The sequence below is a fragment of the Monodelphis domestica genome, chromosome 3, assembly GCF_027887165.1.
Source record: "Monodelphis domestica isolate mMonDom1 chromosome 3, mMonDom1.pri, whole genome shotgun sequence".
NCBI classification, from domain to species: Eukaryota; Metazoa; Chordata; class Mammalia; order Didelphimorphia; family Didelphidae; genus Monodelphis; species Monodelphis domestica.
This window is the reverse complement of record NC_077229.1, coordinates 72,613,464-72,637,794: the sequence shown is the minus strand read 5'-3', so window position 1 is coordinate 72,637,794 and position 24,331 is coordinate 72,613,464. Positions and strand designations below refer to the sequence as shown.

Sequence of the window (24,331 nt, the reverse complement as noted above, 5' to 3'; positions counted from 1 at the left end):
ATATAAAGCATCCCTTTTGTCCCAATGGTTTCTCCCCCTAGGCTAAGGTCCATTACCAAGGTGGCCCAGCCCTGGGTGTCCTTTTCTGTGTCTTTCCCTTTTGTGTCCTTTGTAGGGCCCCAGCCCCTCACTATTATTCCTGTCCGGAACTCCTTATTTTCCTTTCTCTCCATTGTAAAGTCAATCAACTGTCCCTCTAATCCTAAAGCCCCAGGTCACCTAGAGTGGTATATAGGTTCCCCAAGTTCTTTTGTTCCTCTGAGTCCATCCTGAGTCAGTGGCACTCCCAGGGGTCAGTGACCAGGGTGTCCAGACTCTGTGCAGTCATGGGAAGCAGCTCTGTTGTATGAGTAGCGCTAACCCCTTTTCCCTTGGTTAAAGAGTGATTTTGACCCTTTAATAGTTCTGCGTTTTTCCTAGTTGACACACTCAAGACTTGAGGGTGGGATGACAACAAGTATTAAATTTACACAGCGCCTCAGAATAGCTCCACCAGCAATTACAATGACCAAGTGGTCAGCTGAACAGATTCATTGAGGAGCAGGGAGATCAGAGACCTTGTTCTGGGTTCTGAGGTCCCTTCTACTCCGGACATTCTGTGTTCCAATGGGCCTCCCAGCTCTGACATTCTGTGTTCTAAGGGCTTTTCCAGTTATGCCTTTCCTTGCTCTAAGGCCTCTCTCAGCCCTGACATTCTGTATCCTAATGGTGCCCCCAGCTCTGACTTCCTGCCTTCTAAGTGTCCTCCCAGCTGACAGTTTGTGTTGTGAGGGTCCTTCTGGCTCTGACATTCTATGCTCAGTTTCCCTAGCAAGTCTTCACAGAATCCTTGTGGCCCAGACATAAGGTCAGTATCAGAGGATTCAGAGCTTGTTGACTGACCAGCTCCCAAAAGTTGTCATTGAAGGTGATGCCAACCTGGAGAGAGAGCTGGGAGCAACTTGATCAGGGCCATTTCCGTTCTTCTCGGGGCCTTGGATGGAGGTGCACATGGCCGGATCTGAAGAGAATAGCCAAGGGCTTCAAGTTTTCCAAAGCACTTCACCCACATTATTTCGTTTGAGCCTCACAACAACCCTGTGAGGTAGGTAGTACGGGTTCACAACTATGAAAACAGGCTTAAAAAGGGTACTTTGACTTGCCATGGTCACACAGCTATTGTCAGAAGCAGAGGGCAAACCCAGGCCTCCCTGATCCCGGGTCTACTGCTCTGGGCTTAGATAGTGGAGTTGGGGAAGATAGCCGCCTTGTTGAAGAAAGATCTCAAGTGACCAGAGCATTAAGCTACATCTAATTCAATTCAATAGATATTACCTTGGGTTAAAAAAAAAATTCAACTTCTCAAGTACAAGCTAAGGAAATTGTGGCTAGAGAAAAGTTTGCCTGAGAAAGATCTGGGGGTTTTAGTGGACCACAGGCTTTATACAAATAGTGTGACAGCAGTTAAAAAAAAAGCAAATGGGCAGCATGGAGTGTCATGTTCATAATGAAGGAGGTGATGGTCTTGTCTCTCCGCTTTGATCATATCATGTCTGGAATGCTGCATTCAGTTTGGGGTATCATTGTCATGGGCATTGTACCCCCAGAAATTCAGACAAACCATTATCAGGGAAATTCCTTTGCTCCCTTACACCCTCTGACTCCCAACCCAAAACATCTGATTTTGAGAGGATTATCCTCCTTTGATTGTCCCATGGATCCAAATCATGAGAACCACCCCCTGCCTTCAAGGAAAACTCTTCCCCAGCCCCTAGCCCCAGAGTTGTCTTCATTAAATATAAAAACCCCAGAACTGAGGCATTCTGGGAGCAACCTACTCATGCTGTCTTGCTTGCCAAAAATGCAACATTACTAATAAATCTCTCTTTACTTTTAAGCTAAATTTGGAGTCTTGCATTCTTGCAAAAGGTATCCTTCCTGAACCCCAGGGGTACACATCTACATCCCACAACATCATCTTTTAAGACTATGGAGCAAAATCAGGATAGTAAGGGCCATGGAGAACAGGCTATGCAATGATCAGATAAAGAAAATTGGGGATGTTTGTCCTGGGAAAGTGAAAACAAGTGGGTATATGATAGATGTCTTCAGGTCGGAACACTAGGGGCAGTTTTTGGTTCCATCTAGAAACTGTCTAATATTAAAGCTTAGAGTTCATCCCATGTTTGGACAGTTCTGATCATTGGGAAGTCATCCATTCCCCAGCCCCTACTCATACTTGTAGGAAACTTCCTCTTTGAGGGAGACTGGATGATCCTTTATTGGGGAAGTTGCAGAAGTGATTACTGGAACTGCATTGGTTGGACTAGATGACATCTGAGGTTCCCTTTGAGATTCTGATTCTATGTTCTAAAGTCCCTCCTGGACCTGGGATTATCTGCCCCAAGGTCCTTTTCCCCTCTTGGGTTCTGTGTTCTAGGATTCCTCTCAGCTTTGACCCATAGAATCTACAGTACACTATGGTCCTCAGCTATGATACCTAATGCTCCAAGGACCCTCTTGGGTTCTAATGGCCCTCTCTGACATTCTATGTTCTAAGATGTCCTCATTTTGTTATCCTGTGTTCTAAGGAATCTCTCAGTCCTAAACATTGTGTTCTAAAGGTTCTCCTAGCTGACACCCTATATTTTAAGGGTCCTCCCTGCTCTGACAGTCTGTGTTCTAAGGAGCCTCCCAGTCCTGATATCCTGTTCTAAGGAATCTCTCAGCCTTGACAGTCTGTGTTCTCAGGACCCTCTCAGCCCTGACCCTTCTCTATTCTAAGGACTCTCCCAGCTCTGGCATTCTGTTCTAAGGAGCCTCCCAGCTCTGATTGTCTGTGTTCCAAGGGTCATCCCAGCTCTGATGTTCCTTGTTCTATAGCCTTCTCTAAAAGTTCGTGTCTAAACCCATCTGGCTCAGGTCCTAGTAGGAGAGAAAATGACTGGCTGGATTGGCTTCTGAGGACCTGCTTGTAGCCTGAGGGGCCCAGGAATGAGGGCACAACATGTTTTTATTTCCAGTGGAAAGGAAAACAGGTCTTATCTGAGGTGCCCAGGCCTCCCTTTGACTTGTCAAGAGAAACTGTGGGCTCTGGGCTGATACAGGCTCAGACTTGTCTGGGGCCAGTGTGGTTGGTGTCTCTGATATCACCTCCTGGGGATTCTGACCCACGCCCCCTCCCTGAGCCCCCTGCAGCTGCAGAAGGCAAAATGGACAAGATTTAGAGCTAGCTCAGAAATGCCATCAGGGGCTCCTCAGCCTGGGGCCCGTGAATTTATTTCAGCTATTTCACCAGCTGTGTATGGGTCTCATGGGCTTCCTTTCTAACCCCGTATATTTCCTGTTCCTCATTTAAAAAGGGATCCCCAGGCTTTAGCTCATGGTCAAAGGGCTCCATGGCACAATAGAGGGTGGGAAGCTTTCAGGCAGCCCAACCCCTCATTTGGAAAGAAGGGCACTGAGGCTTGGGATGGCACCGTGATGGTGCCCAGACAAGAAAGTTCTGGAGCCAGGAGCCCCTCTCAGTAGTGACAGCACAGAGCTAAGGACTCCACGCCAACAAATGGATTCAAGACATTTATTAAGCACCTTCTGTGTGCCATACCTTCAACTTCTAAATGAGGGTTTAGGAAGGGAGGAGGTATTTGGATCTCCCTTTCCCACGTTTTTCAATTCTCCCCTTCTCTAGCCCTCTGACCACAAGTCTCGCTCTTTCCCTCCATCTGAATTCCAACAAGCATTTATTAAACCCCTATGGTGTGTAAGGATGCAGGAAGACAGGTGCCCCAATCCCTGCGCTCGGTGGGAGGAGATGGCAGGTAAGATGCACTGGAGACAAAGTGCCTTAGAAAATCAGAGGAGAAGAGCTCATGCTATGGGGGCCCGTGTGGGGAAACCAAGGCAGAATTCGGTCTGTGGACTCGAAGAGTGAGTTTTGGCTGGGGGCACAAACCCATTATTCCTAGAAGACTCAAGATAGGGGGCCACATCGCAGTCCCGTTGAGAGCCTGATGTCCCAGGTGGTTAATAGTTCCAGAATTCTCAGTCGGGCTTCAGACGCCCTCCTGCGGGCAACTCTGGAACTGCTGCCTATGAATATGGACTGTCAGGGATGCTGGGGCCCTAGAAATAAGCCAGTCGAATGCCCTGGTTTTATAGGTGGGTAAACTGAGACCTATGGAAGGTGAAGGGACCTAACAACGTTCCCTCCCTTGCCAGAGAGCCACTCCGTGACCTCTTGGCTGCCATGAGTGACTTTGTCAAGGTGTCATGGCCTGATGGCTCCCAGCACTCCCTCTTTTATTGTATGTAACTGGAAGCAAAAAGCCACCTGCCTTAGAGAGAACCCATTCGCCCTTTCCCACCACCCAACCCAGGCTCTAAGTGGCCCCTACTCAAAGGTACTTTCAGAACTCGATTCGACGATGTGCCTGGGCTCCAAATGAATGGAAAAGTCCCCTGGCCCTTGGCACAGTGTCTGGTAGACAGTAGACACTTAATAAATGCTTGTTGCCTTCACTTGACAAACGATACACATCCTCTAGGACAGCGAGTGATCCAGGGGGTCTGCAAGGTCAAAACTATTTTCATAATAATACTAATACTTTTAATTTCTAATACAGTAAATATCGATAGATATAACCCACTGAAACAAAAGCTCTTTAGGGAGTTCTCAGTAACGTTAAGAGTGCAAAGGGTCCTGAGACCCCAAAGTTTGAGAACTGGGGCTCTAAGGTATAGTTGAGGAGAACCGGCCACTCAAAGGAGGGTGGTTCCAGGTGGGCCGTCCCAGAACCACTCTGCGGCATTTGTGGCCGAGGCCTCGGTGTTTTGTGCTCCCAGGATGGGCCCCTGAGGACAAGCTGGACCATGCCCAAGGGGGCCCCAAGTCCCCACCACTCAAGGGTGGGCCTTCTCTGTTTGCTTTACTGAGAGGTAGGGCAAATTCCCACGTCGTGGTTCATATGCTGCCACATCCATTGTCTTCATCTAGAGTTTGAGCTGATTAAAAAGCAATGAGCTATGACCCTCCCAAGCACCATCGGAAACCCTTCAAAGGCCCTCCACAACATGGCGACACCTCGCCTTTCCAGGCTGATCTTCTGCCCAACTATCTCATCCGGCCTCCAGTGGGTGAGGAGGGGAGCATCCCTAAGCCAGGAATGAACCTGGCTCCTCTCTTGAAAAGCCCCAGTCCAGTAGCTCCTCCAGAAAGCTTCCCCTGCCCACTGCCATCTACAGAACATCTCTGCATCTCCATCACGCACTCTTGGGCTACTTATCTTCTGGACGGCCAGGGCAGACTCGCTCAGCTACCCTTCCTCCCTCCCCTGACTCCTGTGTGCCACGGACCCTTTGGGCAGCCCGGTGAAGCCCAGGGGCCCCTCGGCATCGTTTTTTTAATAACTGAAGGAACTTAGCCAAACTGAGGTGTCATTTTTCCTCTCTCCAAGTTCACGGACCCCTGAAATCTACCCGTGGGGCCACTGAAGAACCCTGGGTGTAACAGGAAGTTCTGCAGCCTGGATGCTTGGTGGTTGTTCAATGGATTGAAGATCAGTTACTCCAGGCAGGGACCCGGCCTCTGAGCCAGGGAAGAGGGGCCCAGAGGAGGGGATGGGATCCAGGCGGTCATCGGTGCCTCGTGGATCTCTAGCTAGCCATCCCTAGTGACAAAGGACAGCTTGGTGCTTCCTTCCTTCCCTTAGTCCCTACAAGGTCCAATGAGCCAGAGGAGGGTCGCCTGAAATGATGAACCAGAGAGGGGTCTGGGAGCCCGGGCCGGAGCTAATGGCAGTGAAACCTCCCCCACGCCACCCCTGGGCAGTTTGACCTCTGGCTAGCCAGCCTGGGTGGGTCAGAAAGGCATTAGGGGAGGAGGAAGAACTCTGAGGTGCCAGAGCTTTGCCTTTCAGTCCCTTTCTTCTCCTGACCGCCCCTCTGCCATCGACCACTCTGCTCTGGGCCAGGGCGGTCTCTCCCACGCCCTGCCTCACCCCCATGGAGATGGGACTCCAAGGAGGGGGAGCGAGGGCTCACCTCCTTTGCGAGTCCCACTGGATTGGAGCGGGCAAGCTCTTCCTCCACTGCCTCCTGGGCCATGGAAGGAGGGCTTGGGAAGAGAGTCCTCCTCTCTCAAGCCTTCCCCAACTCTCTAAGAAGGCGCCAGTCAGACCCAAAGTCGCCCCCTCAGAGCCTGACACCAGAAGCTGCCCGGCGGAAGGGGGCTCAGACTAACTCTTACACCGGCTCACGTTCGGGGCTTGGGAGAAGGAAGAGAGCTCGGCATCCGGAGCCCCCCAGTTTTCAAGGGGTGTCAGCGGCCGAGTCCCTGCCGCGAGGCTCCCTCCCCTCAGAGGGCGCACTGGGGTTCTGGAAGGGAAGGCAGGAGAGGCAGACTCGGGGAGCCGTCGCCCTCAGCCCTGGGGACCCCAGGGCAGGAGAAGAGGTGCCGCCAGGGGTCGGGGCCCCGGCTAAAGTAGGCTGAGCTCCACCACGGCGTCTTGAACTCCAAGAGAGATAACTGTACAGGGCTTTACAGAAAAAGCAAATGAGATCAGCCACACAATGGCTAAACATCGAAGGTCCGAGTTAAGTTCCCCTGCCCCAGCCACCCCAGGGTCACCCACTGTCCGGGGCCAGGGAGGCCAGGCGCCGGCGGGGGGGATCCCCAGGGCCCACGTCCCCAGCCACGGTCGGCACCTGGCGTATGGCTTGGGTGATGAGGCTGGGCAGAGCCTGGAGGGTGGCCCCCAGTGTATCCAGCTTGGTCTCCAGGGCTGTGATCCGCTTTTCCAGGTCCTCACTGCGCCCCTGGAGCTCAGCCACCATGTCGTACATGATGTTCTGGGTCTGAGGAGGACAGGCCAACGTTAGAGGGCCCGGCTCTGCGTCCCAGAATGCCCTTCTCCCCACGAGGAGGGGAGACTGGCCTGGAGGCCAAGTCCTGGGCCCAGACCTTGGCACAAATCTTGGCCTTCGTGGGGTCTCGGTTCCGCATTATTTTCTTATCCTTTAAGTATACCAGAAAGCCGGCTCTAAGGGCAAGGACCCTGCCCTGCTGCCAGGACCTGGCACAGGGCTTTGCCCACAGTCCTGGAGCTGGCTGGCACTGCAGAACTTGGAGAGAACCTCAGCGGGAAGCGTCCCCTGGCCCACCCCAAGCACAGGGATCTTCTCTAGGGACAGGATAAAGGCTTGCTGGGTGGGCTAGCTCAGCCTGTCCAGAAAACAAGGGTCTCCCCGCCTTCCCGCACGGGTCCTCCCACGGGGCCCTGCCCACCTTGGCAGTGCCAGCCTCACCTTAGCCAAGTCCACCATTGTGTTAGCCTGGTCACTCAACTTCCTCTGCTCCATCCTCACACTCCTCAGCCTATAGAGACAGGAGGTTGGGGGGGGAGAGGAATGAGGGGGTGAGACTCAGGGCCAGAGCTTGGGGTGGCCCCAGGGGCCTCGTCCCCTTCATGCAGGTTTTCCACCCCCAAGCCTTCCACCCAGCCCCAAGGGATATGCCCTGGACATGCAGCAGGAGGATGAGGTGGAAGGGGGCAGCCTGTAGAGCAATGGAGGGTTTCGGGGGGCTGTTTCCCCGGGCCCCTCATTTCCTCCACTCTTTCCGCTCCTAGTTGTGATCCACCTGGAGTCAGAAACGAAGCTGGCATCATGGTGCAGGGCATGGGGATAGAACGGTGAAGGAGTGCATGGCTTGCTGGTGGCTGCCCTCCCCTCCCTCCTCCCAGAGAGGTAGCACCTGGGAGGGACCCAAAGCCAGGCCAGTGGGGATGATGCCCAGATGTCTAAGGTGCAAGGTGATGGTGTCTGGCTATGCCACTGAGCCCCTTCTGTCCTGGACCAGCCCCAGGGTGCCCGGCCAGGGTTTGCTCCTTCCCCCAGGCCTGGGGCAAATGCCCTGGGCCTCATTGCAGACAGGCAGTGGCCTGTCCCTCACCACAGGAGGCCCATTTAGACCAGCTTGGTCTCTAGGCCCTACCCTTGGGGTGGGGGACTCTCCCTGGGGAGGGGGAAGAAGGGGCTGCCTGGTGGTTCTCATGGCCAAAGATGGGCTGAATTATGTCTTCCCCTGTCCCTCCCCTGATGCAGAACCATGCAGGTAGTGGTCAAGCAACTGACCCCCAAGGGGTGGGGGTGGGACTTACTTCTGAGCCCTGGTGGGACCAAGCAGAGCAAAGAAATCACAGTGTAGATTTTAATCAGCGCCTGCCCCAAGCATGGTGCCCATTAGCTCTGCCCACCTCCCCACCCTGACACCCACAGGGGACAGGCCCAAGCTGTGCTAGCCCTGGGGACCCTTTTCAAGAATCTATAATGCCTACCCAACCGGCTAGCATCCTTGGCCAGACAATGGCCTCACCACTTGGAGTCTTCAGAGGCCCACCTCTTCAGAGAACGAAGAGGGAATGGCTCTTGCCTTATCAGTGCAGAGCCCACCCCGCTGATCCCCCGGCACAGTTGGGGCTTTCACCCAATAAAGAAATACAGACAAAGGGCAGACGGTCAAGGCTTGGCAGACCATCTACATCCCCACGTCCTCAAAAACCCAACCTATCTGGGGCGCCAACCTCCGTGCTAGAACCTGGTGAAAAAGACAGACCCAGAGGTTGTAGGAACTCCAGAGTCCTTGCCACCCCTACCGTGGCAGAGGGGAGGCATCAGTCCCTGGGCCCCTCCTCCCAAGGCTCCAATGCCAAGCAATGGAGGGAGGCTGATGACTCGAGCCCTTATCATCTGGGGCTTTCAGGGCAAGCCTGGGGGAAGGGTCTTTCCTACCTTCTTAGTGGGGAGTGCCTCAGATTGGTCCCCTTCCCCATTCAAACAGAAGGACCCCAAACCCTGGGTCTTCTTCTCTCCTACCTGCTGGCACCTCCAGCTTCCTCACTTCACCTATTTTTGTCCTGTTCATCTTGCACACAGCCTGTGTTCAGTCTGGACTCCTGAGCCCTAGCCACTTCCTTGGTCCTTTCTCCCTCTGCCCAGCAGCCACCAGAGACCAAAGAACCCAGCTCTGCTTTCCAATCAGACCGAGCAAGATCTCGGCAGGGAGACAGGAGAGTCAGGAGACCCAAGTTCTATTCCCAGCTCCATCTCTGACTCATTGGCTGTGTGACCTTAGCCATTCTGAGAAAGCTGATCTTTCTCTCCACCCCAACTCCTGGCCTCCATGTGGGAGTCTTTGACATACATATTCATACTCTCTCAAAGACTAGGGCTTCCTGGTGCCTTGATCTGCTCAGCTTTCCTGCCCCATCATCTCCCTGCGCTCAGCTACACACCGGGACGGCCGGACCCTTGATCTTGCCCTCAGCCCCCTCTTCCTCTGCCTTACTCTGCCTCACTCTGTCCTTCACCCTCCCTGTGATCTCCACTCACTCCATCCCTTGGGATTTCCCAGGCCAGCCCCTTGCATGGACTCCACTGGCTTTCTTCCTGAGCTCTGTCCCCCGGTGAATCAGGTCCATTCTGGCCTATGCTCTCAGGCCAGTCCCTTGTTTCCAGGTCCCATTACCCATAAAACCATGGCTCACTTCCCCCATCAACTATCTTCCCTCCTATTCCCAGGTTGGAGCTGGAGAACTCAGCAAATGGAGGTGACCAGGTCCATTACAAATTTATGATACAAATCCGGAAGAGGGGAGGGAAAGAAAATGAAAAATGGAAACATGGAAAAATATTTTTAAAATAAAAAAAGGAAAAAAATTTGATACAAAATTTCAACCAGGTGCTCACTGTGTAAAAGCAATCCTTTTCACTTCCCTAACATAGTCCATCTCCTGCTTGCCACATTGACCATTCCAAACCTTTTCAGCCCTCCTCAACCATCCTCCACTATTCTCTCTCCACCCTCTTAGCTAAGAACCTCAATTCATACTTCACTGAAAAATGCCCAGAGCTCCCTCTTCTCCCGCCCCTACACTTCCCATCACTCACGTCTTCCTCAGCGATCTCTTCTTTTGCCCGTCTCACGTGAAGAGGTGACCTTTCTCTTTGCCAACCTCTCCATACATCCTTGAACCCGTCCCATTGTTTCTAGCAGATTGTCTCCTCTATATCCCCACTCTCCTTAGTCTTCCATCTCTCCCTGTATATTGGCTGCTTCTCTGTTACCTAAAAATCTGCCCCATCCTTAAAAAAAAAACAAAAACCAACCCTTCACTTGATCTTACCTTCCTAGCTGGCTAACATCCTCTTCCCCTTCTTGGCTAGACTCCTGGAGGAAGTCATCTACCCTTGGCGCCTCTCTCCTCTCTCATTCCACTCTACATTGTCTGCAATCTGGCTTCCAACCTCACCATTAGACTGAAAATTCCCTAAAATTGCCAATTATACCTTAATTGCCAAATCTAATGGTCTTTTCTCGGTTCTCATCTTTCTTGACCTCTCTAAGGCCTTTGACACTGTTAAGTCAACTACTTTGCCTGCATATTCTCATCTCTAGGATTTCAGGACACTGAAAACTCCAGGTTCTCCTACTATCCATCCAATGGCTCCTTCTCAGTTGTCCTTTACAGGATCTTCATCCGGGTTGTGCCCAGTGGTCATGGGGCTCTGTCCTGGGTCCTCTATTCTCCTTTCTACATATTAACTGGCTTAGTGACCTACCTTATCAGCTCCCATGGATTTCAGGATCATTTCTATGCAGATGGTTTCCAGATCTGACCAGTCCTAACTTCTCTGCTGTCCTTCAACTCCAACTCAAAACAGAACCTCCTATTTTTCCTAAGGAATCTTCTCCTTTTCCAAACTTCCTCATTCCTGTTGGGGGCCCCTCCATCCTACCAGTCACCAAGTCCACTTAGAGTCCTCCTCACTGACCCTCTCCAACCCACCCCCTACTCCTAGATTCCACATCTACCTTCACAAAATCTCTTGTCCCCACTCCATTCATGCAGTCACCATCTAGGCGCAGGCCCTGCTCACCTCAGGCCTAGATCACTAATAGAATCTGCTGGTAGGCCCTTCTGCCCATAGCAGATCTGACCGTGTCTCCCACCACATGTAACATCCTCCAGTTGAACCCTACTCACAGTAAACATCAAGGGTTCCCTGCTCCCTCTAGAACAAAATATAGAATCTCCTGGCTTTGTATACTCTTCCCAGGGTGGCCCTTTCCTCCCCATTGAATAGCTCACACACACCAGTCCAGCCACACTGGTCTCCTCACTGTTTCTTGTACAGGCCACTCCATCTCTTGACCCTATGTCTAGACCTCAGCCTCAGGGTTTCCTCAGCTTTCTTCAAGCCTCAGCTCAAATTCCACCTTCTGCTAGAGGTGTTTCCTGGTCCCTTCCTCAGCTGGGTGCTTTCCCTTTTTCCCTGCTCTGTCTATATCTCAAATACTCATACTTGTTAACATGTAGTCGCCCCCATTAGACTGTGAGCTCCCTGAGGGCAGGGCCTTCTTTGTGTCTCCAGCTCTTAGGACAGGGCCTGGCATTTAGTAAGTGACTGACTGAGAGCCAGATAAGTCTTAGAAAGCACCTTGTTAACTGAAAAGCTTTCTGTAAACATTTCCTTAAATATTTTTATCTATATATACATTCCTATTTATATTTTATATATATAAAATGTCCTCAAATTATTTCTATAAGCATTTCCTTTAATATTTTATCTATATATTTAATAAAAATATGTTCTAATTTACATATTATATATAAAATTTCCTCAAAATATTTTTATAAACAGTTCTTTAATATTTTTATCTACATACTTAATAAAAATATGTTCTTATTTGCATATTATATATGTAATTTCCTGAAATGTTTTAATCTATGTTTAATAAAAATATGTTCTAATTTACATATTATATATAAAATTTCCTCAAAATATTTTTATAAACAGTTCCTTAAATATTTTTATCTACATACTTAATAAAAATATGTTCTTATTTACATATCATATATGTAATTTCCTGAAACGTTTTTTTTTTTAAATAAAAAACCCTTACCTTCCGTCTTGGAGTCAATACTGTGTATTGGCTCCAAGGCAGAAGAGTGGTAAGGGCTAGGCAATGGGGGTCAAGTGACTTGCCCAGGGTCACACAGCTAGGAAGTGGCTGAAGCCAGATTTGAACCTAGGACCTCCCGTCTCTAGGACTGGTTCTCAATTGTAAACCTCAAAATTCCTTAGACTTATAAATGTTGGAAATTTCACCATTGGGATATTTCATACTTGGAAAATTTCTTACTGATAGTCTATTGGAATGGGAATCCCATTGGCATGGGAGGTTCCTTCTCTTCCCTTCTTAAGATTACTTTAGGACAGAAACCCTTTGCTGAACAATGGAAAGGACTTTGACCTATGCTTCAGCATAGAACAGGAATTTCTTTGAGTCTTGATTGATTTTAGAATTGATACAATGGAGATACTTGGAATAAATCTCCACCCTATTCAGTCCTAATAGGATTGAGTAAGGGCTGCAGCCTAGATCAAAATTTAATTATTCCAATCTCTACCCTACTCAAGTTAACAGGATTTAGAAAGGGCTGTAGCAAAGGATCAAAGATTTAATTATTTGAAAAATATGACCTTCAACAGACATGTGCAAAAGCCAGAAACCTCTGGGCAGTCCTGGGTTAAGCGAGAGCCTCCATTGACAGGGAAATTGATGAAGAGTGATTGGTAGATGTGAGGACTGAGGGGAGGCAACTTGGATGGTTTCCTTAAAGATAGGAGGGTCTGGAGACTCGAGGAGGGGGTTGAGAGTTTTTGGTCGGTGTGGTTCCTGGGCTCTGAGGAAGCTTGCTCTGAAGGAAGCTGAAGGTGGGGGCCTCTGAGACTGTTTCTCCATTTTGGACACGTGAGTAATAGGGACTGATCTCTTTTCTTTGCCCCAGCTATCTAAGGGCTTGGGCCTTTTGGCCCAGCCTAAACAGAAGGGGTATTTAAGCCCTATTCCCTTCTCTCCCCTTTCTCTCTCTATATATATCTCTAATTCCTTTCTTGCTCCTATTGTAATTAAACTCCAAAAAAGGCTGACGGCTGACTTGAGTTTTTCATTTAGGAATTACATAGCTGATTCCTTGTCGACCTTAAATTAATATATATCAGTCTTTTAAAGTGATTCCCTTGTAACACAATCCACTGAGCTACCCAGCTGCCCCCCTCCTGAAACGTTTTAATCTATATATTTAATAAAAATATGTTCTTATTTACATATTATATATAAAATTTCCTCAAAATATTTTTATAAACAGTTCTTTAATATTTTTATCTACATACTTAATAAAAATATGTTCTTATTTACATATTATATATATAATTTCCTAAAATGTTTTAATCTATATGTTTAATAAAAATATGTTCTTATTTACATACTATATACAAAATTTCCTCAAAATATTTTTATAAACAGTTCCTTAAATATTTTTATCTACATATTTAATAAAAATATGTTCTTATTTACATATTATATATGTAAAAATTCCTCAAAATTTTCTATAAATATTTCCTTAAAACCATACAGCACAGGGAATAAAATCCATCAAAATAACTTTTTAAAAAATTATAAAGTGTTTGTGCCACAAGGAGGCAGTACACAGCAGAGGAATGAGCCAGCTTTCTTGTAGACAGTCTCACTCGCTGAATGACCTTGGGCAAGTCCCAGACTGTCTAAAACTTAGTTCCCACTTGTATTCTCCATTTTCTGCTCACCCCCAGTAGGAGAAGGGGCATCTCCCAGGATCACCAGGGTCCTTCCTGGCCAGCCCTGGCTCTGCTCCCATGGACAGGGACTATCTCCTTGTTCCTCTATCAAAAATGCCTAGTACACAGCAGGTGCTTATTCATGCCTGCTGAATGAATGGAAGCATAGTTTGGCCTTGTCGTTAGGAGATCCAAGATCATGCTGCAGCTCCATCACTGGGCAGCTGACCCAACCAGCATTCACTAGACCTCCCAGTTTCCCCTTGTGTAAAATGGAGATGAGACGTGAGCTGCCTGAGTGGCAGGAGTTCTACATCGGACCCTCTCCTGAAGGAGGCCTTTGCTGGCACCCCCTTCTGCGAAATCCTCCTCTCTCGTCAGGTTTGCAGAGAGCACATAAATATGATGTCACTGGATCTCACAACCACTCTGAGAAGTAGGTTCGGTTCTAATTTCTATTTTACAAAAAAGGAAACTGAGGCAGAGGTGTCGAGTGACTTGCCCAGCACACAATCGGAGAGTGTCTAGGGCAGAATTTGAACATGGGCCTTCCTGACTCCAAATCTGAGGCTCTATCTACTGCACCCCCGAGCTGCCTGCTAACAATCTGATGTGACCATCCATGGATTCTGTATTCATTTTGTAGAGGTTCTGATTTAAATGTGTCTCCCCCATCAGAATGGAGGCTCCCCGAAGGCAGGGATAGAGCCATGGTCTTTCTTTGTGCCCTCGGTGCCTAATACGGTGCCCATAATGTCGGATAAAGGCATGACAGAGTTACCTGCAACGTGCAGGGACAGCGGATTGTCTTAGACTTTCCTGGGGCAAGTAAGAGGTTAAATGGCCCTTGCCCAGGGTCCCCCAGCCAGGATGAGGCAGGACTCCCAGTCTGTTTTTATTGCCCTGCTGGTCTGGGAGGGCTACACCGCATTCCTGCTTCGGGCCCACATCACCAGCCTGGCGTCAGCTGCCTCATTAAAAATACAGGAGCCGCACTCTCACATTCATCCTTGGAACACGCCGTCACAGCCCTCTCCCGGCACAGCTCCGTAGCTTGCAAAGCCCTTCCCTTGGAGCGGCCCCAGGAGGGCGGCATCATGAGCGCTATCTTCTCCATTTTCCAGATGAGCGAGCCGAGGCCCAGAGGCAGGAACTCGTCCTGGGTCACCCAGCGGGCCTCCATCACACTCATCTTCTGGAGCAAACGGACCCCCCCAACTATGGCTGAGGCCCTGATGTCTAGCATTAGTGGAACACGCGCTCACCAAACCACGGAAGGGGGAGCTCGGGGTCCTCTTAGCCCTTGCCCAGCTCGGACTGGACAGCCAGGCCAAGGCACCGGCTTGGCACCGCCCGCCCCCCTCCACTGCTCTGACCACTTCTCTGCAGGCCAGGGTTTGTGGGCGCCTCTCAGGCCCACCCCACTCTGACAACCCCGAACAGCTGGGAGTGCCTGGACCACATGTCTAACTGCTTCTGCGTGAAGTGACTCATGGTGCCAGGATGAGCTCGTTCTCTTCTGGTCCCCTATAGGGGCCAGAGGTGGCTCTGCACTGCCCATCCTCCAGGCTCCAAACCCCAGATCTCCCAGACTCATCCCTCCCTCTCTGTGGGCAGCCAAGCCTTATCACTCCCTCTTCCTTCCAAACATCTCTCCCATTCTTTTCTCTAAGCCGCCATTTTGACCGGAAGTCCCTCAACTCTCCCATTCTTTTCTATCTGGAAAGGCCCACAGCCTCATTCATCTCCTCTAGCTCGGATTACTGCCCCAGCCTTCTAGCCATTCCCTCCTTTGGCCTCTCTCCATCCCTCTTTCCAAAATGCAGCTCAAAATACCCTTCCATGGCTCCAAGGAGAAGGTCTCCACTCTCTAGCCTGCCATTCGAGGCCCTCTGCGGTCTGGTGTGGTCAAGGAAATGGCCCTGGCCTGGGAGCCAGAACAGATGGGCTCAGACTCAACACAACTCTGGCCACGTGACTTGCCCTTTCAGGGTCTCAGCCTTCCCTCTTCTGTACGATGAAGGGCTCAGGCTAGATGGTTTCTACGGCCCTTGGTGCCTCTTGTGGTACCACGAAGCCCTTTCCAACATGGCCCTAGACTGACTATGCATTACTCCCTCACACACACCAAGTCCCAACTCAACTGTCCTAGTTGTGGGAGGACGCTTCATCTCCCGTGCGTACCACCAAAGGCCTAGCATGCAGTAAATACCAGCGTGAAGCCAATGAACCTTTGCTCTGATCAATCAACGGACACTTCTCTACCCCCTCCTATGGAGCTTCTCCTATGGATGAGGCACCATATTGCTCAACACGGAGGTAAACAAATGTATGTCGGATTAATCTGAGTAATGTTCTTGGTCAGCAATTCAACTTCCCATGGCGGTAGAGTTCCCAACAGGAAAACATTGCCTGTTTTAAAGGTTCTGGGTCACCTGTTCCCGAGGGTTCAAGGCAGGAGAAACTAGGACCACAGAACGGCAGAGCTGGGAAGCCCCTTGGCCGAGCGGTCCCCGGCAGAGCAGGGGACCATATTTTTGTTCCTCCTCCTAGTAACCGAGGGACATACGGACGGACGGACGGATGGACAGAGGGCTGGGTGGTTTGTGTTTTCAGGAGGAAAGGACAGACCCGGTAACAGAAGCAGGGAAAGGTGTTGAACTTACTGATGGATGGCCTGAAGGAACTTACGCTGGTGTTTCCGAACTCTGGAGTAGTCGGGCTTCCTCACCAGCTTGGTGTGTTTGTAAATGAGCCACGTTTCCCTGAGTACGTTGGCGGCAGCATTTTTGACCTGGGCCGGGGGAGGCAGACAAAGGGACGGGTCAGCCAGGCACATGTCTGTGGTGCCCGTGTGCGTGGCTTCTCTCCCAGTCAGCCCTTCTTCCAGGAATCTGTAGGTCCAGAACCCTGCGCCCACTCCCCACGTCCCCTGACCCCCTAACGAGGGCGGGGAGGCCCATCCGGCAGCGCGTCTGTGCGCCTGGGACACCCCCACGGGCCAGAGCTTGGGCACTGGTAGACAGACAGGAAGAGCGGGCAGTGCCAGCGGGCAGGTGCCCAGGGAGGAGCACCCCAACACTCACCCGCTTGGTGAGCTGAGTGTCCATCATGAAGTTGTGAACGTGCTTCTCTGCCTTGGTGAGCTCCAGTTTCCGAGCCACGACAGCCACCACCAGGGCTGTGCAGCCAGCGCCCTGGGGAAGGGGGTTAGGGTGAGGCCCTAAAAGGGTGACCCCTTTTCTCTTCAGTCACTGCCCTGGCTTAGCCCCCCAGGCTCCAATCCTTCCTTCTGTTACCCTGTTAAATAGGGATGGGTGCGGGGTGGGGTGTGCTCCCTTAGAGGAGGCCTATGGGCACCAACATCTCCAGGACCCCAGGACTGAGGCCCCCCCAGATTTCCCTCAGGTAAGCAGGGTGCAGGCTCCTCCCAGGAGAAGCAGGGAAGGGGCAGGAGATGCCCTTCCCCAAAGCAGAGGCATCCCTTCTCCCCACCTAGGGTAGAGCCAACATTTCCTCCCACAGAGCCAGGGGGTGTCCAAAAACAGGGCCCCCTTACCATGATGCCCGTGAGGAGACACACGCCCTTCCCACAGTACGTGTGGGGCACCATATCCCCGTAGCCGATGGACAGGAACGTGATGGATATCAGCCACATGGCCCCCAGGAAGCTGCTGGTGACCTCCTGTTTATCGTGGTACCTGTAGGGAAGGGAAGGCTGACGTCAGGGCAGACCCGTGGCAGCTTCTTCCTGCCCTGCCAGCTGCCAAAACAGGAATTCCAGGCATGGGGTCTGCCCACTCTCCACAACCCCTGCCTGGAGGGGAGGAAGCTCTGACAAAGCCCAAAGCGGAGCAGCCTCAGACGGAGGGAGCTCCCAGGGGGGAGCTGGAAGGACTTCGGTCTGAGCTGGCCACAGCATTTCCCGGGGGTCAGAGCTCCCTCCCCACCCCCTGCCCACCCTGCTGCCTGCTGGGATGGGAGGGGGCTTTGACCACTCCCCCTCCCCAGCCCAGGAAGCAGAAAGAGACTGAAACACACAGCCAAGAGACAAACCGAGACACACAGACAGTCAGCCAGGGACGTTGTGGCGTGGCGGCAGCAGCAGGCATCAGAAGCTGCAGCAGGGGAGAGGAGATTCAGGCTGGACATGATTCCTGGTCAGTGGGGGCACTGCCAGGAATGACTGGAAACATGAGGGAGGTGGGGGGGATTACAGGGCTCAGTTAGTCTTGAGACTATTTGCAGTGTCCAACTATTCCCTCTACCCTCTGAGGAGACAGGGAGGGAGGGATTGATTATTACCCCCATTTTGTGGATGGGGAAACTGAGGCTCCTAGAGGGGCAAGGACTTGGCCATGTCATACAGTCAAAGGCAGAATTTGGCTCTCTCGATGCCTAGCCTACTTTGAGGGGGAAGGGTCCGGGAGAAAACCTGGGCTTTAATGATTTGGGGAAGGGGAGGAGGAGGCAGAGAACTGACCCAGGGATCTCAGAGTGATAAGGCTGGGGTAGGGAGGACATTCCCAGGATCTACCCTGGGTTCAAGCAGACCGTCTACTCTCGAACTCAAAGTTGGCCACAGGACCCCAGCGGGAATGGTGAGTGGTCCTGGCTTTCTTGAAAGTCCTTTCCTGTCTCCACCTCACACTGGCTCCTGTGAGCCAGACAGAGCAGATTCCCTCCGTGTCTCTGGCACCCCAATCCTGACGGCTCCACCCTGGCAGGTCCCCCCCAGTGGGGCTGGGAAGGAAGGCCAGGCCCCTGGAGCCTCAAGCACTAGCTGGCTGGGGTTGCTGGGCATGGTCTACACAGAAGGAACACCGAGTGCCAAGAAAGCCCCTGAGGAAGGGGACAGACACGGGGTCATGCGGGGCAGGGCGGGGGGCACGGGGCCAGAGGGACACAGAGGAGACAGGCAGCTCTAAGCAAGCCGGACTGAGAATTTAGGATTGGCCGCTTCTCCCCCTGCTCCCCAACATCCACTCATTTCCCAGGTTCCTTCCTCCTTCCCCAGGAGTCAGGGAGGCTGAGGCAGAAAGTGACCCTTGAAGGGAGCGGCTTGGAACCTCGGAACACGGGCAGCGAGGCCTGAGATCTCCGAGCTTGGCTCTGCTTTGGGCTGAAGAGGCAGCCTGGCCTTCGGACAAGGGCTCCAGCCTAGGGGCCTTCGGGCCCTTCCACCCCCAGAGGTCCGGGGGGTCTGGAGCTGGACACAGGGCCCTGCTGCCCTTCAACCCTGGGGCAGGGACGGACACCGCCCCAGGGAGCTCCGTGTGGAAGTGGTCCGTGCCGCTCTAACGGCTAGCAAGCTTTCCTTCTACGATGCCTCAGTTTCTCTGCAAATGCCACCTGCTAGGGCTGCCCTCTGAGGCCAAGCGGGACAAGGCCAGCAGGGCCTGGAGCTGCAGGGGAAGGAGAAAGGACTCTGGGAAGGTGATGGTGCCTGGACCCTCAGCTGAGCCTGCTCTTAGGCCCTCGGACACTCCTCGGACACCCTTCGAGGCCCAGCTAGAAGAGCCTCCAACTGTTCCCAGCCACACGTTTTGCTCCTGCACCCCGAGCTAGCTTAGGGTCTCTTGTCTTCAGATCTCTGACCTATTGCCGTCACGGGGCGCACAGAAGATGCTGCTCGGGAGCAGAAGGGGCAGAGAGAACTCCCTGACAGCCAGAGTTCTTCCATCAGGGGATGAGCTCCCCAGCCCTGGAGGTGTCCCAGCAGAGGGGATAGCTACTCGCAATGGAATTCTTGTCCTTGAAGATGGGCCGAGCTTCCTGGGAGACCTCTGTCCAGCTCTGTGGCTCTGGTATTCTAAGGCTGTAAAGACTCCTGTCCATGAATGCATTTTAAAGCAAGGCGGGTCCTTAAAAACGATCCACACTCAGCCCCTCGCTTTACAGAGGGGACCCCAAAAGACTTAAGGACCCGACCGAGCTAGGATTCAAATCTGGCCCTTCCACCTCGCAGCCTCACCAACCATTCCTCCCACGTAACTCTATCGTTCTGGTTTCCCCTCCCCGCTAGGCCTGACTTGGAGTTCTGTGGGGGGCTCTGGGACACTCTGGCCAGGAGGGTCGGAGCTCTGCCCCAGGACTAACGCCGTATGTCTGGCCAGGCCAGCGAGGGCCGGCACGAGGGCTCCCTGGCTCCCTTCTTCCTCTCGAGCTCAGGTTGCAGAAGGGATGCTGGGATGGAGATGGGGCTGCACGATGGGCCGGGCAGCAGGGTCCTGGACACGTCCCCCAGGGCGCCGGTTCCAACCTTTCAAGGTTCATATCCCCTGGCCTCCCTGCCTGCCCCCTCCTCCCTCGGCCCTCCCCCCTCCAGCCAGAGCAGCTAATCCTAAATTCTGACGGGCATGAGTCAGGGAGGGGAGGTGGCGAGCAGAACAGCTCTGTGCTAGGGAGGCGACTCACATTTTTTCCCTATCAGATGATGGAGCAAGGGGAGGGAAGAGGAGAGCTGGTTAAAAGAAGCACCTTCCTACCCTCGGGGAAGATGGAGAGGGGCGGGGAAGCCCGAGACCCACGCGGCCAAGGCTCCCTGCCCCGTGGAAGGCCTGGAGCTTTCAGCCACTCAGACCTGACTGAGCTGGGCTCCAGGGGGAGGACGGAGAGAAAAGAGGGTCCCTACCCGCAAGGGGCCCCTGGGGCTGCTTAGAAGGACGGTCAAGAGGAATGAGAAAGGGGAGGAAAGGAGAGGGAGCTCCTGGGCGTCAGAAGAGCTGGGTCTGGGGAAGGAGATCACGTCTATCCAGATTCCAGCAGGGACCTCGGGAGTCCCCAAAGAGGAGGTCCCTGAGAGTATTAAAGGGCAGCGAGGGGCTCACCCAAGAGGAGGGCTGGAGGGGAATCACGGAGGGCCCCAAGGAGCATAGTTAGAGAAGGGAAAACTAATGTCACGCACGGCATCTCCACGGTGCAGAGAAGAGGGCTGGGGCCATAGAGACCCGCTGCAGGATGGTAGAGTCGGGGGGTCACAGAGAACCCAGAGAGAAAAGGAAATAGGGCCTCCCTGAGAATGGAGGTGGGGGAGAAGAGCTTGAGGATCACAGAGGCCCCAGGGAAAGGAGTCAGAGCCCCATCAAGGACAAAAGGGCTAGAAAAAGAGCTGGGAGTCCAGAGGCCGTGTTTGAGGGGGGCTCTTGGGGAAGGGAGAGTGAGGGGTCATGCTAAGGGGTGGGGAAGAAGATCTGGGGAGCGAAGGTAGCATTAAGGACAGAAGGGGGAAAAGAGTTGGGGACTTTAGGTGGGTGGGGAAGGGCTGAAGTCAGACAGAAATTGGGGGTCACAGGGACTCTTGGGGGAGGGGAAGTCAGGGTTGCATGGAGAGAGGAGGTCCTGGAGATCCCTGGGTGGGTGGGGAAGAGCTGAGGTCAGAAGTCTGGTATGGTGGGGTTCATCCAGGGTCCCAGGGACCTCGGAAGGAAGAAAGAATTAAGGCCGCACTGACTTTGGAAAGGGAGAAACGTTGGGAGGCACAGAGGCGCTGGGCGCACCTCTCGCAGACTCGTACGGTCCAGGCAGCGATGATCCAGGAAGAGATGCTGAAGACGAGCAGAACCGTGCCGGGGCAGATGGTCATGAGGGTCTTCATGACAAAGCGGGTGTCGAAATGGATCTTGTTGAGGGCCCCGATGCTTCTGGACGAGGCGTCCGTGAAGAGCTTGCTGTGGAGCAGCATGACTCGGCCGATGAGGTAGAGGCGCAGGAACATGGGGATGGAGAGGATGACGTCCACGTCGGCATCCGCCACTGACGTGGTGTAGGTGAAGGCCAGGCGGGCCGTCCAGGTGAACAGGTACTGGCCGGGCACGGGATGCACCGCGCACACCGCCAGCTCCAGCGCGATGAAGAAGATCCGCTCATAGGTCATGGCGATGCGCCAGTCGTCAGCCCCATTGTCCACCATGAACAGCTGCAGAGGGAGGAAGAGAGAGACTCTGAGTGCTGTGGGGCAGACAGGGACCTGAGGCCTTGGCCACTACCAGATGCAGGTGGGGAGGTGGAGGAGAACAAGTATGTACAGAGGACCTACTATGTGCCAGGCACTGGAGATCTAAGTACAAAGAGTCATATAATAATAATAATACCTACTATGTGCCAGGCACTGGAGATCTAAGTACAAAGAGTTATATAATAATAATAATACCTACTATGTGCCAGGCACTGGAGATCTAAGTACAAAGAGTTATATAATAATAATAATAGTTAACATTTATATAATACCTACTATGTGCCAGGCCCTGGAGATATAAGTACAAAGAATTATGTATAATAATAACAGTTAACATTTATATAATACCTACTATGTGTCAGGCCCTAGAGATATAAGTACAAAGAATTATATAATAATAATAATAGTTAATATTTATATATCCCTATGTGCCAGGCACTGAAGATGTAAGTACAAAGAATAAAATAATATTACTTATCATGAACAAAGAATTATATAATAACAATAATAGTTAACATTTATATAATACCTACTATGTGCCAGGCACTGTGCTGGACACTGAACATATAAACACAAAGAGTAAAACAACAACAATAATAATAAACATTCATATAATACCTACTATGTGCCAGGCCCTAGAGGTAGAAGCACAAACAATATAATAATAATGTAGCATACCAGGCATGCTAATAATAGTCAACATGTATATAATACCTACTACTTGCCAGGCACTGGGCTAGATGCTGGAGATAGAAGTACAAAGTATAAAATAATAATAATAATAGTTAATATTTACCTAATACCTACTAAGTGCCAGGTGCTGTGCTAGGCTCTGGAGATGGAAGTACAAAAAATAAAATAATAATAATACTTAACATTTATATAATGCCTACTATGTGCTATGTGCTGTGCCAAGCCCTGGAGATATAAGTACAAAGAATGAAATAACAATATTTAACATTTGTATAATGCCTACTATGTGTTGGATGCTGTGCCAAGTCCTGGAAATATAAGTACAAAGAATGAAATAATAATAATACTTAACATTTATATAATACCTACTATATTCCAGGCACTGTGCTAGGCACTAGAGATATAAACACGAAGAATATCATAATAATTTAAGAGTTAACATTATCATAATACCCACCAGGTGGGAAGCACGTGCTGTAATTATGCCCATTTTACAGTGGAGGAAACTAAGGCAGAGGTTAAAGGACTTGACTAGAGTCTGGATTTAAAAATTCAGATCTTCCAGATTCCAAGCCCAGGACATTTTTATCCACATACCTTCTTGTTGTCTAGGTAAAGAAGGGTCCCTGAGACAAAAATGTCAGGGCCAAAAGAGCCTGTAAGGAACAGAAGGCTAGCAGAGCTGGGAAGGTGACCCAAACATCTGGGAAAATAGTTTGGAAAAAGATCATCAAACTAGTTTCCAAGTCAAACTGAACACTGACAAATCAATGGAAAGCAAGCAAGCAAGCAGCGAAGCTAGAAGCTGAGCACAACCAGGCGGGAATGACTATACTCCGGAGCAGACCAGACACAGTCTCTCCAGATGATGGTTTTGATGAATTGTCTTTGTCACCAGGGAGGGCTCATCCCGGCGGTGCTCTGGGAACTAACTGTGACAGGTGGACAAAAGGCATCAATAAAATGAACTGGGAAAAAAAACCCCCGACACAACATACACATCCTCTGACCCAGTGGGCTTCTCTCCTGGGCATACATCCCAAGGAAATCAAAGATGGCGGGAAAGGCCTACTTGCAAAAATTTCTCTAAGTAGCATCACTCTTTGTGGTCGTAAAGAATGGAAGCCACAGGAGTGCCCGTGGACTTGGGAATGGCTGAGCAAAGCCTGTGATGGGGGTACTGAGAAATGAGAAATACAAGAAATGATAAATATGAAGACTCCAGAGAAACATGGGAAGATTTAAGTGAAGGCTCCTGCCCCTGATTCCCACGTCTTTACTGAGCTTTGTTGGCTGTGTCCAATTCATCCTAAAAACAAGTACAGGAATACGATCGAGAGCGCGGCCCCATTTGTAGCCACAAAATGAGGTTGTGGTCTTCTCTAGATAACTTTGCCTGGAGAGAGAGTAAGTGAACCATTATTACGAGTCCACACTCATATAGATGTTTCTAATTGGGAAGAACAAAACGAGAACAATCTGACCAGAAAAGCAAGCCAAAATGTGAAAGGAAAGGAGAAGCTGAAGCTCAAATAACCCTTAAGGAAGTATCGCAGATTGAAAAAAGAAAGGGAGGAGAAGCAAGGATTTGGCTTTGATTCCTTTACGGCAGGAAATATTCCGCTTAGTTCACGTTATAAATCTACTGATATTGTGGATAAATTAAATGACTTAAATAGCTCAGTGCTAGAAGTGAAAAGTTTGCTCTCCAAGTCTGGAAGCCAAGAAAAATCAGAAAAAGGAAGAACAAATTTGGCTCAGTTAGAACCTTTGAACGGATTTCTGTGAGATAACCGGTTTGTAAGCAGTGGGGAAAGAAGACTTTCTCGTAGATGAGTTTGTTGCAAATTAAGAAAGGATGAACTAACCAAGAAGGAAAATAATTATACCAATTATTTGGGCAGGTTCTTTAGCAGGAAGGAAGATACTGACCTAGCAGAGGATGGTGAGTTTGGGGAAAGAGAAGGTGGGAAAGGTTTTCTTTTTTCTTAAACCCTCACCTTCTGTCTTTGAACCAATTCAAAGACAAAAGTGCTGCAG

The 24,331-nt window shown here is 50.9% G+C and overlaps 1 protein-coding gene across 2 annotated transcripts in view; it reads right to left on the bottom strand.

Moving 5' to 3' along the window:
- Window positions 1-6,502: 6,502 nt before the first annotated feature.
- The window catches only part of KCNN1 (potassium calcium-activated channel subfamily N member 1), a 29,446-nt gene continuing 11,617 nt past the window's right edge, over window positions 6,503-24,331 (bottom strand). Inside the window, exons 4-9 of one of the 2 annotated variants that reach the window (XM_056822113.1) lie at window positions 21,141-21,559; window positions 17,201-17,342; window positions 16,728-16,838; window positions 16,308-16,435; window positions 7,285-7,354; window positions 6,503-6,834 (exon numbers count right to left, since the gene is read on the bottom strand). In XM_056822113.1, the coding sequence (XP_056678091.1) occupies window positions 6,604-6,834; window positions 7,285-7,354; window positions 16,308-16,435; window positions 16,728-16,838; window positions 17,201-17,342; window positions 21,141-21,559 (1,101 nt within the window). In that variant the 3' untranslated portion in view covers window positions 6,503-6,603. The remainder of the gene's footprint in view (window positions 6,835-7,284; window positions 7,355-16,307; window positions 16,436-16,727; window positions 16,839-17,200; window positions 17,343-21,140; window positions 21,560-24,331) is intronic. The other variant, XR_008917357.1, reaches the window with a different exon arrangement.